The sequence below is a fragment of the Bolinopsis microptera genome, chromosome 6 (assembly GCF_026151205.1).
Source record: "Bolinopsis microptera isolate Bmic1 chromosome 6, MBARI_Bmic_1.0, whole genome shotgun sequence".
NCBI lineage: Eukaryota > Metazoa > Ctenophora > Tentaculata > Lobata > Bolinopsidae > Bolinopsis > Bolinopsis microptera.
The window spans coordinates 17,821,206-17,835,157 of NC_087077.1; the positions used below are offsets into that span (position 1 = coordinate 17,821,206).

The 13,952-nt window shown below is 38.0% G+C and overlaps 3 protein-coding genes across 4 annotated transcripts in view; 1 reads left to right on the top strand and 2 right to left on the bottom strand.

Annotated features, from left to right (window-relative positions):
- Positions 1-13,952, bottom strand: part of LOC134817643 (uncharacterized) — an 81,091-nt gene that overhangs the window by 15,623 nt on the left and 51,516 nt on the right. The window lies entirely within an intron of this gene.
- LOC134817642 (guanine nucleotide-binding protein subunit alpha-12-like) overlaps positions 2,009-13,952 on the bottom strand; it is a 63,469-nt gene continuing 51,525 nt past the window's right edge. Inside the window, exons 7-10 of the mRNA XM_063826896.1 lie at positions 12,932-12,982; positions 4,047-4,128; positions 3,367-3,488; positions 2,009-3,197 (exon numbers count right to left, since the gene is read on the bottom strand). Of these exons, the coding sequence (XP_063682966.1) occupies positions 2,829-3,197; positions 3,367-3,488; positions 4,047-4,128; positions 12,932-12,982 (624 nt within the window). The 3' untranslated portion in view covers positions 2,009-2,828. The remainder of the gene's footprint in view (positions 3,198-3,366; positions 3,489-4,046; positions 4,129-12,931; positions 12,983-13,952) is intronic.
- The window catches only part of LOC134817641 (T-complex protein 1 subunit zeta-like), a 61,206-nt gene continuing 59,388 nt past the window's right edge, over positions 12,135-13,952 (top strand). For both annotated transcript variants that reach the window (XM_063826894.1, XM_063826895.1), the window contains exon 1: positions 12,135-12,138. The gene's annotated coding sequence lies outside the window, so the exon portion shown is untranslated. The remainder of the gene's footprint in view (positions 12,139-13,952) is intronic.

Below are 13,952 nucleotides of genomic sequence, written 5' to 3' on the forward strand. Positions count from 1 at the left end.
AATGCATGTAAACATAGTTAATATTCAAATTACACATCAAAAAGATAACCAAATAGAGTGAAAATGAGTTTTGAAATAAAACAATAACATTAAAAACTACTAATGTATTCGTGTGAAAATATTACAGTATTTGCTTTCGCGCTCGATTTTAATACTACGGTGTAAATTTTCGAAAAAATTTGCGGCGCTCCTAAAATGTTGTCATACGTTGTATGACCCACCGCGCACGAAGTGCGCGGCTCCCCTCGTATCGTCAGGACTAAAATGTTGGTTCCATTTAAAATTAATTTGTTGGTCAGAATTATAAATAATATATTTAAATTAGTTGTTATTACAAGACATATTGTAGTGCGATAAGTTACTTTGACCATTGTTAATGATCTGGCCCGGCGCGCGCTACTTAGCTTCGTAGCTCGTGCCGTCGGGCGAGAAGAAAGCGTTGACAAAGCGTTGACATACGTTGCATGCCACTTTTCTTCGCGAAACATGTATCAAAGAAAGCGGCGCGCGCTACTTCGAAGAAATTTAGACGAGTAACATCCGTCAATGCGTTACTGTGCCGCGCCGCGCACTCAATGAGGCGACAAATCGGCGAAATGCGGTATTGTGCTGCGCCGAGCTGAGATGAATTAACATCGTCAATTAAAATAGACATATGGAACAAATTCAAAATATAGCACCTACGTACTTCACATAGCCATGTGCCTACGCGTACTGCGTGACGCGCTTCGGCGGTCGCGCGCTATTGCAAGTGAGAGGGCTCTGGTTAGAGCAACCTAAGTACCAAAAATACAGTGCGCGCAAAGAGCCTAAATTTTGACAATCTTTTTGAATTTTTACCCGAAAAAAAGTTTTGGGATTTGTTTTATTTTTATATTATCTTGTGCGGTTGTGTTTCAGTTATCTTCTGCATGCAACTTTTTCTGACATGCTAACAAAGTTAACTTGCTCAAAATATCAAAAAACATGGTTTTTGGCCTATTTTTGGCTCCAAAATCAGTGTATCGGTGTGCTGGTTCACATAGCCATGTTTGATTCACGGTGTCAATCCACAATCCTTCGCATCTCGCCAATTTGCATAAAATCGCCGATACCTGGTTGCGAGAAGCATTATTTGATATGCGCGCGCGGCCCAGTAGTGCATCGCGCAGGGAGGTAGGAGGCGAGGATGTTTTGCGATACAAGACTTATAATTTCGGCGGAAAATGTATGAAGTTTTACCAAGCACCAAGAGGCCGAGACGCGCGCAGGGTTGAAACTCGAGTCGACGGTGCATGCTCACGGTCTTGGAACAAATATTTTCACCCGTTAAGACGCGCGCAGATTGCGACTCTTCAACAGTCTTGTTTGGAACAAATATTTTACGAGTCACAGTATCACCCGTTAAGCAAAATTAGTATATACATGAATATATGAGCCATAAATTAGTTTCAGCACTCAACTCAGACAATTTCTTGATACACGTTCGTCCTCTGCGCGCGAAAAAGAAGTATACAATGTGTAATTGTATCAACCATGAACCAATTTCCATAGAAGTATATACTTCATGTTTACCAGTACCACTACCAGCAAGCTCCTGCTGATCGATCCACGGGCGTCTGTAGTCTGAGCTGCAAATTATAAACCAACAAGGAACAATTTATGGCAGATTTATAATCCATGACCATTATTTGTTATTTAGCTTCTAGTTCTACACCAGTGATCAGAAACGGCTTCCAATTTTTTAATTTAAGTATTCGTTTCTGACGTAAAATCCACTTCAAAGTGCCAATGCAACCACATTTAAGAAGGAAACTTATGACTTAGTATTTATAGTTTTAAGTGCCTCGTGATCGTGGAGATATGATTCAAACACTCATGAATAGTGTAGTCAACCTGATAGCTCAATAGCTAGCAGCTAGCTATCCAGTGGATTGTAGACTTTTATTAGTCTCAGTGAAAGATCAAAACGAGAAACGTTATTAAGGGCGAATTTTCAAGTGCATGACAACAGCAGCAAACAAGGTGATAACTTGTAGCATTTAACACCGTAAACCATTAATTATACATAAACAAAAAGAGTATATAAATTTATCAAATCTTAAAATCAGAATTATCATATGAAATAAATTATGAAACGGAAAGTGAACTAAAATACTGATAGCACGATTTTTAAGCTTTAGTGAACTGAAATACTTAAACCAGTATTTCCATTTTTAAGCTTTAGATACAGTGCTTACGAGCAAACGCAAAGCTATTAAAACTTAAACGTCGATGTTTTAGAAAAGAGAAAAGCACGACCATTCGTTTTCCTACCAATGGGCTGATTTTATAATAAAGCAACGCCCGCCTAGCAACACCCGCCAAAATAGTCTAAATCTAGCCGCTCCAAAAATCAACAACAATACTGTTCAAACATTCTATAGAATTACAAATCGTTTTTAACACATTAAAATCTATCAAAAATCATTAGCCTGCAACTAAATTGTTCACAGTTATATCAATGAGTTGAACCATGTTTGTATCCTTTGAGCTCTGTACACCTGACATTAGCTGTGGCTAATATCTGTGATCACTTTCACTTTCGGTTTCACTTTCGTTTTCACAAGTGTCCTATATAACGATTGTCCTACTTTGATACACGAGGAGACTATATCGAATATAATGAATGGCCCCTGTTTTAGTTAAAAACAAGAGTACGCCGTACGAAGTAGCAACAAACCAGCGAACAAACTGCACCAGCGATACAACATCATGATCATATCTCTCTTGCAAACGGCTATATTTCATCATCAACTATCATCCATTGAATTCCTTCTTCGGTAAATGAAAAATTACATTTAAATAATCTACTGCAACATGAGTTGTCGTAGATTGTTCTGTAATATGGTATCCTTGACAGCTGCGAAAACGTATTTTATATTTTCTGTGTCTGTGGCCGTCGTGAAATGGTGAAAGAGCGCTCGGTCGCGGTTTCGGCGCACGTTGTCGAACATGTCGAGCAGGAAACATTGAACGTCCTTGATGTCCATAGGGTCCCCGCCAAAGTGAGGAAAATACCGCTTAAAGTCAGAATGTGGCAACTTTTCCCTCAACAGATCAGTTTTGTTAAGAAAGAGAATGATTGAAACGTCTTTGAAGCATTTGTTGTTTACGATGGTGTCGAAGATATTGCAGCTTTCCTCCAAGCGGGGCGTTCTCTTGTCCTCAACTATTACCTGAACAAAGACAGCTCGGTGAAAAGGCAGTGAGATTATACTGATTTTTGATATGCAGTCCAGTTAAAAAAAATAAGACATCATACTTGCATTTATTGTACTCAGAACTTTTGAAGTAGAGCATACAATTATCTTTACTATATTTCAGATAAGCCTAATTTTGACAGACCTGATCGTAGGCAGATGATGCTACGAGAAATAATACTGAAGTTACACTCTGGTCGAAACATTTGAACCATTTGTGTCGCTGTAGTCGCTGTCCTCCGACGTCCACCATATGAAACGGCACGCCTGGTAAACAGATCATGTAATCACCAAATTTTCAATAGAATTTATTAAAGTTAAAATGAACGATAAAATAAACCTAACATAAACCTGTTAAAATTTTGATTCTCATACAACCGGGCGCTTTATTTTTTAAATAGCAGAGTAATGAACAGGTATAACTCTTCCGTTTTCTGACAAAAATGCTTAAAGACCACTCATAAATTTGAGGTTTTCAAGCACTTTGACACATTTAAGGCAACAAGTGTGGTATTTTAAGCCGTTTCAAAAGGGGGTTTCTGAGAGCCTGCGATCTAATCGTTTCTGAAGAATTCGGAATTTCACAAATGGTCTTGAAGCAAATTTGTCAGAAAACGGCAGAATTGTTGTTCAGATTTAAACGCAGTAGATAAATTAAATTGAATACGAGATTTCCGGGTTTTGTCGCTACTTGGCAAGAAGGATAAGATTTCAAGTCAAGCACGAATTAGAAAATATAACTGCAGTGTAACTTTAAGTCAAAGTGAATCGTTTTTTCAAAGAAATACCGAATATAAGTTAAGACGATTTTATTTTTTAACACACCTTTGATTTCGTACACCTCCTCCCTTATTCCGGTCGTTTTCTTTCTCAATCGTAACAAATCTTGTTGATTAGGTTGCTTCGTCTGAAACAAATTTGGTTAATTCAGTGTCGGTTATGAGGAAGACTCACATCAAGAACACTCCTTATCTGTAACGAGGCTCACATATCACTAAGTTAGTGTAAAAGTGATTACGGAGGGCGAGGGGGAGCTGGAGAGAGAATGGCGAGGGGTATATAATGGCCAAAATCTGTCTAACTTTATATGTGAATCATCCCAAAAAACATAATAACTGATGACAATTGAGACACTAACTCAATTAGGAAGAACACATTATATTGAGCATTTGTATATTACTGACAGTTATACATACATTAACTTTTAGTACGCGTTGACAATCAGGCCTTCGTAATGAGTTGGCACAAAATGTAGAGGGGAACGGAAAACTTGGACAGGATCCAATTGGATAACAACTAAACAGAAAACTATATATATGGCCGTGTTTCTTGAAATAGAAGCTAATGACATTAATGTTTGTGACAGGATAGTACATTAAACTACTGTGTACAGGTAGCGTGACGGTTACCGAATCTAATCCTTCTCGCAAGACGAAATCCGATCTTATTACGAATTACTCTCTGCTCCGTGCAGATCCAAATTAACGAAGTGATGATAAAGGGATACAGCATGACAATAAGTTGAGTGATGGTAGACGAAAGCTCAAATAATGATCACCAATAATTAACTTTCTCAGCTCTAACATTTAGGAGACATGACAAAATAAATCCCGCCTGTTGAACCATTAATAATTATCAATAATAATGATCAACAGAGGACATAATCCAAGTGACTTAGCAGATATACCTTTATAAAATCGTTCCCAAATGTTGAATTAATATCAAAGCGACCAAGTCACTGTTGACATAATAATCAAAAGAATCTATCATCATCTATGAACACAAATAAATGCTTGCAATCCTTGGGAAAAACTGTAACATCAGATATATTGGAGATCACCAGATCGATGGCGCGCGCAATCCACTAAAAACTAACAGCAAAAACTCGCAACGAGAACGTAGCAAAATTTTGCTAGTCGCGAAGTAGTCATTGCGGAAATGTCCCACAGTGAAAGCGACCGGATATGCCTCCTGGATCACTGCGTATTGTATTGTTAAGGTACGCCACTCATTTGTAATGAATGGAAATTATATATCGCTTAGCATCACAACAAAGGATAGTTGCAAATTTCATGTTGGCGCTGGTACAAAACTAGCACTTCCGTCTTCCACGCCTGACCAGAAAATAACTCTGCTAACCTTTATTATGTTTTTATAAGTTCGTAATCACTGCTGGAAGTTGGAACTATGCCAGATTTTATTGAGTCACGGAATCCTCAATTAGAACTACATAGGTCAGATTTCAGGAATCACAACAAACACGGAGTGCTGTGTCTGGAAACCTAAGTGTGGCCTCAATTATCACCAACTCATCGCCCTTTACACAACTCAAGTCTAGCAAGATTAATCCAAGTAAAGTTAAAGTAGATAACTTACTCAGATTAGATAACTTACTTAAAAGCATACGTATTTCTGTTTTTAAGCGCATTAATCTTCACTCAATCAGTCAGTAAACTGTACACTTGATATCCTGTACACTGTACAGTGAAGTAGCACTCACTAGTACATACCAAAGAATGTGCTGTAATAGACGCTAATGGACAGCATTTTTTCTTTACTGCAGAAGAAAGTACTGCTTAACTCTCAAGATATTTAAATATTTTATATTGGAAGCACATGGATTTTGAGGGGGCGGCAGCATGTGCAATTAACCACTGCAACATATTGTGACGTAGTCATTTTAAAGCAGAATCGTTTAAATATAGTCAATTGTTTCAATGAGTCACGTCTTAAACGAAATAGATTTGCAGATCTGCTGCTTAAACGAAAAGGGTGGTAATGAATTTTTTGTAATTTGTCCATGAAAGACCGAAAGAGCTAAATTAACTAAAATTCTCGACGTCACCAGCAAGTCAAAGAAAAGATATTTTAACACCCCTGCTACTGTATAATAATATCCATGGCATCCATGTTTAGAGAGAGAGAGAAATTCTCATACAATGAATGTGTTTGTGAATAACGAAACCTAACATGTTGTCATATACTACTTACCTATTTTAAACATACGGGGTTTACGAAAATACTGGCTTCCAGTTTTCGGTACATTGTGAGATAATGGAAACCCGATACTTGTAAATTTAAACGTACACAATACAGTAAATGTAAATCTGTCTTTGAATATCTTACTTTTGAGATTTGAATGTCGTATTTTTGATAAGGGATTTCCTTATCAACAGATTATAAATAAACAATTATTACCTTACTTTTTACAAGTTATTAACAATCTATGGGGGTGGGGGTGCAGGAGGGTATAGTGGGGTGTAGAAGGGGGAAAGAGGGGTGGGGAGAGAGGGGTGGGGAGAGAGGGGTGGGGAGAGAGGGGTGGGAGAGAGGGGGTGGGGAGAGAGGGGGTGTGGAGAGAGGGGTGGGGAGAGGGCCGGGGTGGGGAGAGAGGGGTGGGAGAGAGGGGTGGGAGAGAGGGGTGTGGAGAGAGGGAGTGTGGGGAGAGGGGTGGGGAGAGGGGGGGTGGAGAGAGGGGTGGGGAGAAGGCCGAGGGGTGGGGAGAGAGGGGTGGGAGGAGAGGGGTGGGGAGAGAGGGGCGGGCAGAGGGGCGGGCAGAGAGGGGTGGGAGAGAGAGGGGTGGGGAGAGAGGGGTGGGGAGAGAGGGGCGGGCAGAGGGGCGGGCAGAGAGGGGTGGGAGAGAGAGGGGTGGGGAGAGAGGGGTGGGAGAGAGAGGGGTGGGGAGAGAGGGGTGGGGAGAGAGGGGGTGGGGAGAGAGGGGTGGGAGAGAGGGGTGGGGACTGGGGAGAGAGGGGTGGGGAGAGGGCCATGGGGTTGGGGGGTTCAACACCATTGGCGGGTAGCTCCAGTGTGTGAAAGAATCGAACAGGTATGACACATATTGGAGCCAACTGAGAGTTGATTGTGCTGTACATTATTACATGTGACAACTTATAAAGCAAGCGTACAAGATAACAGGCTCACTTTGATGTATGAGATACAATAGAAATCATTGTAATGTAGTTAAAAGAGCCATCTCCAGATGATTATGATAATTTTTATACCCTTTGAGTAACCTAAAAACAGAAAAATAGCATTATTTGAATACTGACATAGGACATTATAGGACAAGCGCTCATGAACTGCCCCGATATCTTTACTGAAGCCTATTTTGATATCATTTAATCCTCCAAATACCGTGTTTATTTTAAGAATGTTATTAATTTTCGGTTAAGGGAGACTTGCCACGTGGGCAAAAGTTCATACTTTTGAGTTTCATTAAATTTTGTATTAACTTTATTGACAGTTTACTTCAACAGGATCAGGAGGATAATTTAAATGAAAACACTCATTAAGTTCACAAGAGCAATTTACATCTAAATATTTTGTTTGTAAAATTGGGTAAATTTTTGGGCCTTGGTTGATTAGAATTTCAAACTTTCAACTGACTCATCCTCTGCTTTCCCCATATCTACACATTTTTTAATGATATCATATAATTGAGGCATCGAACAACTGAGGTGACTCCAATTAAAATATCGTTGAACGGCTCGAGCTATAAAGAACTATTAATAAACCCACCAAATTATCCCTTATAACGCAGAAAGGTTAATATTGCCCCGCAATACCGTTGGAAGCACTACAGTATTTAATAGATACTGCTACTGCCATATAAACTGTAGCTTGATGGAGCTGATTGCTACTGCTATATAAACTGTAGCTTGATGGAGCTGATTGCTACTGCCATATAAACTGTAGCTTGATGGAGCTGATTGCTACTGCAATATAAACTGTAGCTTGATGGAACTGATTGCTACTGCCATATAAACTGTAGCTTGATGGAGCTGATTGCTACTGCCATATAAACTGTAGCTTGATGGAGCTGATTGCTACTGCCATATAAACTGTAGCTTGATGGAGCTGATTGCTACTGCAATATAAACTGTAGCTTGATGGAGCTGATTGCTACTGCTATATAAACTGTAGCTTGATGGAGCTGATTGCTACTGCTATATAAACTGTAGCTTGATGGAGCTGATTGCTACTGCCATATAAACTGTAGCTTGATGGAGCTGATTGCTACTGCCATATAAACTGTAGCTTGATGGAGCTGATTGCTACTGCCATATAAACTGTAGCTTGATGGAGCTGATTGCTACTGCCATATAAACTGTAGCTTGATGAAGCTGATTGCTACTGCCATATAAACTGTAGCTTGATAAAGCTGATTGCTACTGCAATATAAACTGTAGCTTGATGGAGCTGATTGCTACTGCTATATAAACTGTAGCTTGATGGAGCTGATTGCTACTGCCATATAAACTGTAGCTTGATGAAGCTGATTGCTACTGCAATATAAACTGTAGCTTGATGGAGCTGATTGCTACTGCTATATAAACTGTAGCTTGATGGAGCTGATTGCTACTGCAATATAAACTGTAGCTTGATGGAGCTGATTGCTACTGCCATATAAACTGTAGCTTGATGGAGCTGATTGCTACTGCCATATAAACTGTAGCTTGATGGAGCTGATTGCTACTGCAATATAAACTGTAGCTTGATGGAGCTAATTGATACTGCCATATAAACTGTAGCTTGATGGAGCTGATTGCTACTGCAATATAAACTGTAGCTTGATGGAGCTGATTGCTACTGCCATATAAACTGTAGCTTGATGGAGCTGATTGCTACTGCTATATAAACTGTAGCTTGATGGAGCTGATTGCTACTGCCATATAAACTGTAGCTTGATGGAGCTGATTGCTACTGCAATATAAACTGTAGCTTGATGGAGCTGATTGCTACTGCCATATAAACTGTAGCTTGATGGAGCTGATTGCTACTGCCATATAAACTGTAGCTTGATGGAGCTGATTGCTACTGCAATATAAACTGTAGCTTGATGGAGCTAATTGATACTGCCATATAAACTGTAGCTTGATGGAGCTGATTGCTACTGCAATATAAACTGTAGCTTGATGGAGCTGATTGCTACTGCCATATAAACTGTAGCTTGATGGAGCTGATTGCTACTGCTATATAAACTGTAGCTTGATGGAGCTGATTGCTACTGCCATATAAACTGTAGCTTGATGGAGCTGATTGCTACTGCCATATAAACTGTAGCTTGATGGAGCTGATTGCTACTGCTATATAAACTGTAGCTTGATGGAGCTGATTGCTACTGCCATATAAACTGTAGCTTGATGGAGCTGATTGCTACTGCAATATAAACTGTAGCTTGATGGAGCTGATTGCTACTGCCATATAAACTGTAGCTTGATGGAGCTGATTGCTAAGTCCCGTAACAATGATTTATTATGTAACTCAGCTGCTAAGTCTGCGTATGATAAATCACAAAACATCTCTTCCAGTTACACACATGAGATTTTAAGTAGTGGTATCAGCGGATTTATTTTTATAAAATCACTCAAATTTAAATTTATGTGACGGATAAAAAACATTTCTGTTCACAGCTGTAAATTACGCATATAATAATAATATGTGTTTACGCAGGACCGCGGTTAAAAACACGCCACTCCCATTTTCCAAGCAGCATTTTTTAGCATTATTTAAGTTAAATGCCGCTACTATATATGTAGTAACAATAAATGTATATTAGATTTACTAGTGTTGATATAATATTACAGTGTACAACTACCCAAGTCTGCTTAATGATTTTAGTGGACCAGGATACTACTGGGTGGCCGTCAGATTCTTGGGAAAATGCAGCCTAGTTTACACACTTCATGACATATTATGATATGCACATGTTTAATGCTTATCAAAAAGTAAAACATAGTATGCAAAATTAGCTAAGTATCATCACACCATCGGTACCTTCGTTGATTTGCTCACATTATTCACACAACAAAGCCTACCGCTTTTGGTTACAAAGAAGGATGAACAAATTTCTGGGGAACACATTTCGTTACTAAAGAATGTACAGGCTGGCGTTAGAGTGGTTATGTATAAACAGGTACCTATGTTATATTTTGACAACACTAAAAGTACAACACCCAAAACATTACACTTGTTATTACACTAGATCTGTGACACGTCTACTGTTTTTCTCGCCCCTCAAAAGGAATCCAGCCGAAACATTGGTCTAAAATGAGCACGGTATTAATGAACACTCAGAACAGTGTAACAGTACACCTACCTTACTAACACTCATAATTGGGAATGTTATTATATAAACTTATCAGCAGTAAAAGAAAAACTAGGTCCTGCACTGTTACTGGAAGATAGAAATATGCGGCTATATGCGGATATGTATTTTGAAGATAATGTGTACTCAGTTATGAATATTTCATGAAAGTAGTTATAATGTTATTAGTGTTTCTTGAAAGTTTGTGAGTACATCAGCTTCTATTCAGGAAGTTTACATTATCACTACTTCAACAACTCCACTTCAACTCCTACTTAGAAAGTTTTACAAAGTGTCAAAATATCCAACTAAAAGACTGCTACCTAGAATGGAGAATGTAGAATGTAGAATGTGGGCCTACATGAGAAACAAGTGGTCCATGTCCCGATAATGTCAACAAATGTTCCTGGAACTTTTAAAAAGATTCCACAGAACAGCTGAACAGGCGGGGGCCGGGGTACCTAGTACCCATGACGTATGTTTTATTTATCTGTATGTAATCTGATAGCTGTGGAACAGTCTAGAACTCCCTCTCCGTTACTCGGTGTGTTTCAATAAAAGAAGTGTTAAAAACGGCACAAGGTACACTTTTATTTAAACATCTTGTTTCTTTCTCAGTAAAACTGCTCGTTTACATATTATATTAGTTTTTACGTAATATAGTGTATGAGGGGAGACGGCTTGAAAAAGCTTACAATAATAATGTTACAATAGCTATAGTGGCTCACGGAGAAAGGGAGTCCAAATTACCGAAAAATGGTTTTACGATTCCTAAAGTGGAAATTAAATACAAGCAGGGACTCGAAATAGTTCTCCAGAAATCGACAGGTTAATTAGCTGTAAGCCTGAAAGCCTTAAAAACGTTGGATAAATCCAATAGCAGAACCTGACTTTTAAACAGGAATGCTTTTAAAGTTTTAAAAGGTTTTTTAAGAGGTAAAATTATGTCAATTTGAATTATTTCTAAGTACTGTACTCCGTTACTCCAGACATCTACATTTATGTCGAAGGAGTATAATCAATGCACTAAGTTTTAGTTCGGTTTTAAAGCTTACAAATATATTAGCGGGCGAATGTGCACGAAATTCAAATATTTATGTTGTTTCAAAGCATGGAATAACATATTGAATATTAATTAGAAGCGTAAGTTAAGAGTTCGTTTTGTATAAATATATCGGGTGCAAAGATCAGTGAGAAGAATTATCTGTGATGTTTTTACTATTGAGAACACGAGATCGATGTCACTGCCGGGCTTCCGAGGTTGTACTGATGTAATAAAACTGAAAATACAGACATATCACCCTTATAAGCTAAGCTTTAAACCTTCTAATTATATTCGAATCGACGTGCCCCACATTTCTGGCATTCCATAATTGTCCAGAAACTACTGAACAGTGAACACTATACCAACGTCAGCACAAAATACCGCTGCTTTACCATTTGGTTGATTTCATTGGGCTTGAAATTAGTTTAGTTAACTACACTGCCGACTAACTCATTGGAAGCAACCCCCAATTGCATGCTAGGAAAACATGTTGGAAAATACTTTTTATCTAAACGAAGGTTGTTGTAATTTTTGTAAAGTGGAACACCTTGACTGTATAACAGGCTGGATGGTACGTGTTAAATATTGTAAACTTGACCGCCTCATAGCTATCCATTGAATTGAGACCAGATATTTAAGAAGTGACATCCTCAGCTCTTTAAGGAGTGACATCCTCCTGCGTCACGAATGAAAGCTTGCGATCAATTTGTCACAAAACGTTTTAAAAGCCTTATCGTAATATCTATTTACGTTTACCAATGGTGTTGCCCAGAAATAATTTGATTTCCAATTCTTTGCCCTAAAACAGACTGCGTTGTTACCTATAATCAATATACCAAAGATTGTCTAAGTGCTAATTGCTCAAGCAGTAACAAAGAACTTGAATCCTATTCTTGTAAGGAATATTCATTTACTTTACAAACTGGAGAGAGAGACTGCAGCACCTTTACGTGGCATGTATTATGAGGGGTGCGGTTTGTACTTAATGTCTGGAATCTAACTATTGTTCTGAGGAGGATAATGAATATTGGTCACTACTGGGTACCCAAAGGCGTGGAGCGCAACTGTCATGTAAGAAGCCAATTTTCAAGTATTGCCTCTTTAGTAAAGTTGCGTAATTTTTCAGGGGTGATATTCTAGAGTTCATTCTTCAGTATATTCATATGATGTGTTTTTTTCACCTTTTGATCAAAAAATATCTTAAGTCTATTATCCACATTTAACTATATAATGGACTAACCAACGAAAAGCAGGTATGTAGTAATAAAGATAGAAGTGTACTAGTAGAAACAAGTACAGAAAATCGTGCACAACAACAACTTAATTCACAGTTCACTTCACGTGTACAACCGCTCGAATTACAACATGTAACAACGACTTTGTAACTTTATATAAACATTGGACTGTGATAAGCTGTGAGATGGGGCGTGGTTTTCACAATGATAGTTTCTGTACTTTTCAGTAGAAATACAATCATAATGAAAACCCTGCATACCTTTTAAAACTCTGCCCACCGTTTTAATATACTTACTTAACTTAGTAAAGTAAGTACAAGTTTTAAAATATAGTACTTACTTGATCCGAGAGGCGATCCAAATTATCGAAGAAGTATTCAGCGTTATCGTTCTGAAATAAGAGTCAAATAAATAACGTCAATAAGTTTTTAAGAAGTATCATTACAAAGTATAGGGATTTGAAAGTAAGATAAAAAACAAGCCAACAACGCATCGAATCGAATTAGCAGCAATTAACTAATAAGCTGAAGAGTAAAGGATTGGCTTTAATTGAGATACTTTCTAATATAACGTAACATGACTTAGTGGCTAGTGCTTCAACATTTACTATGTATTGCGAGGTGAACATTAATTCCTAAGTTACTAGATATTCGTCTGATTCAGTTTTCGAGTTTAACATTATATTATACATAAAATATTTTCAAATTCGGAGTTTATTTTGACAGTTTATCCGAATCACCTGATTACTTGATAGTTCAACCGAATCAGCTGATTACTTGATAGTTCAACCACATACAGCAATAGCAGCAAATCTGGGGAAACTTGGTGGACATTGACTTTTTTCACACAATTTGAGTATGTTGACTTCAACATTATGTTGCAGCTCATTGTGGTTAATCTCAATGTTGGAGTGATGTTTTTCTGGTGCACAAAACACTGCAGTACGGTTATGTTGAATAATTGTGGTTAATGGGTCATCTATGTGGCCACTATGGTGGTTAAAATACCAGTTTTAGGGTTAACCACCATTTTGAGATGTGATATTATGAACTGAGTAGTCATTATATTGAGATCATATCATGGTGCAACTATCACAAAAGTTTTCAAACCTCATGGGGGGCATTTTGTGGTCCTAATGGTGGTTAAATTGAAGATGAACGGTGAGCTATAAATATTGCTCGGATTATAGATGTATAGTGGTGGTTGTTCATTTGTGCATGGATGATAATTTTTTATCACAAATGTGCAATTTAATAGTATGGTTGATTTGAGGTGGTTAATATTCGTAAAAAGTGCTAAAAAGATGGTTAAAATGTCAAAATTTGTTGTTAACCACCAATCAAAACATTATTAATGATTTT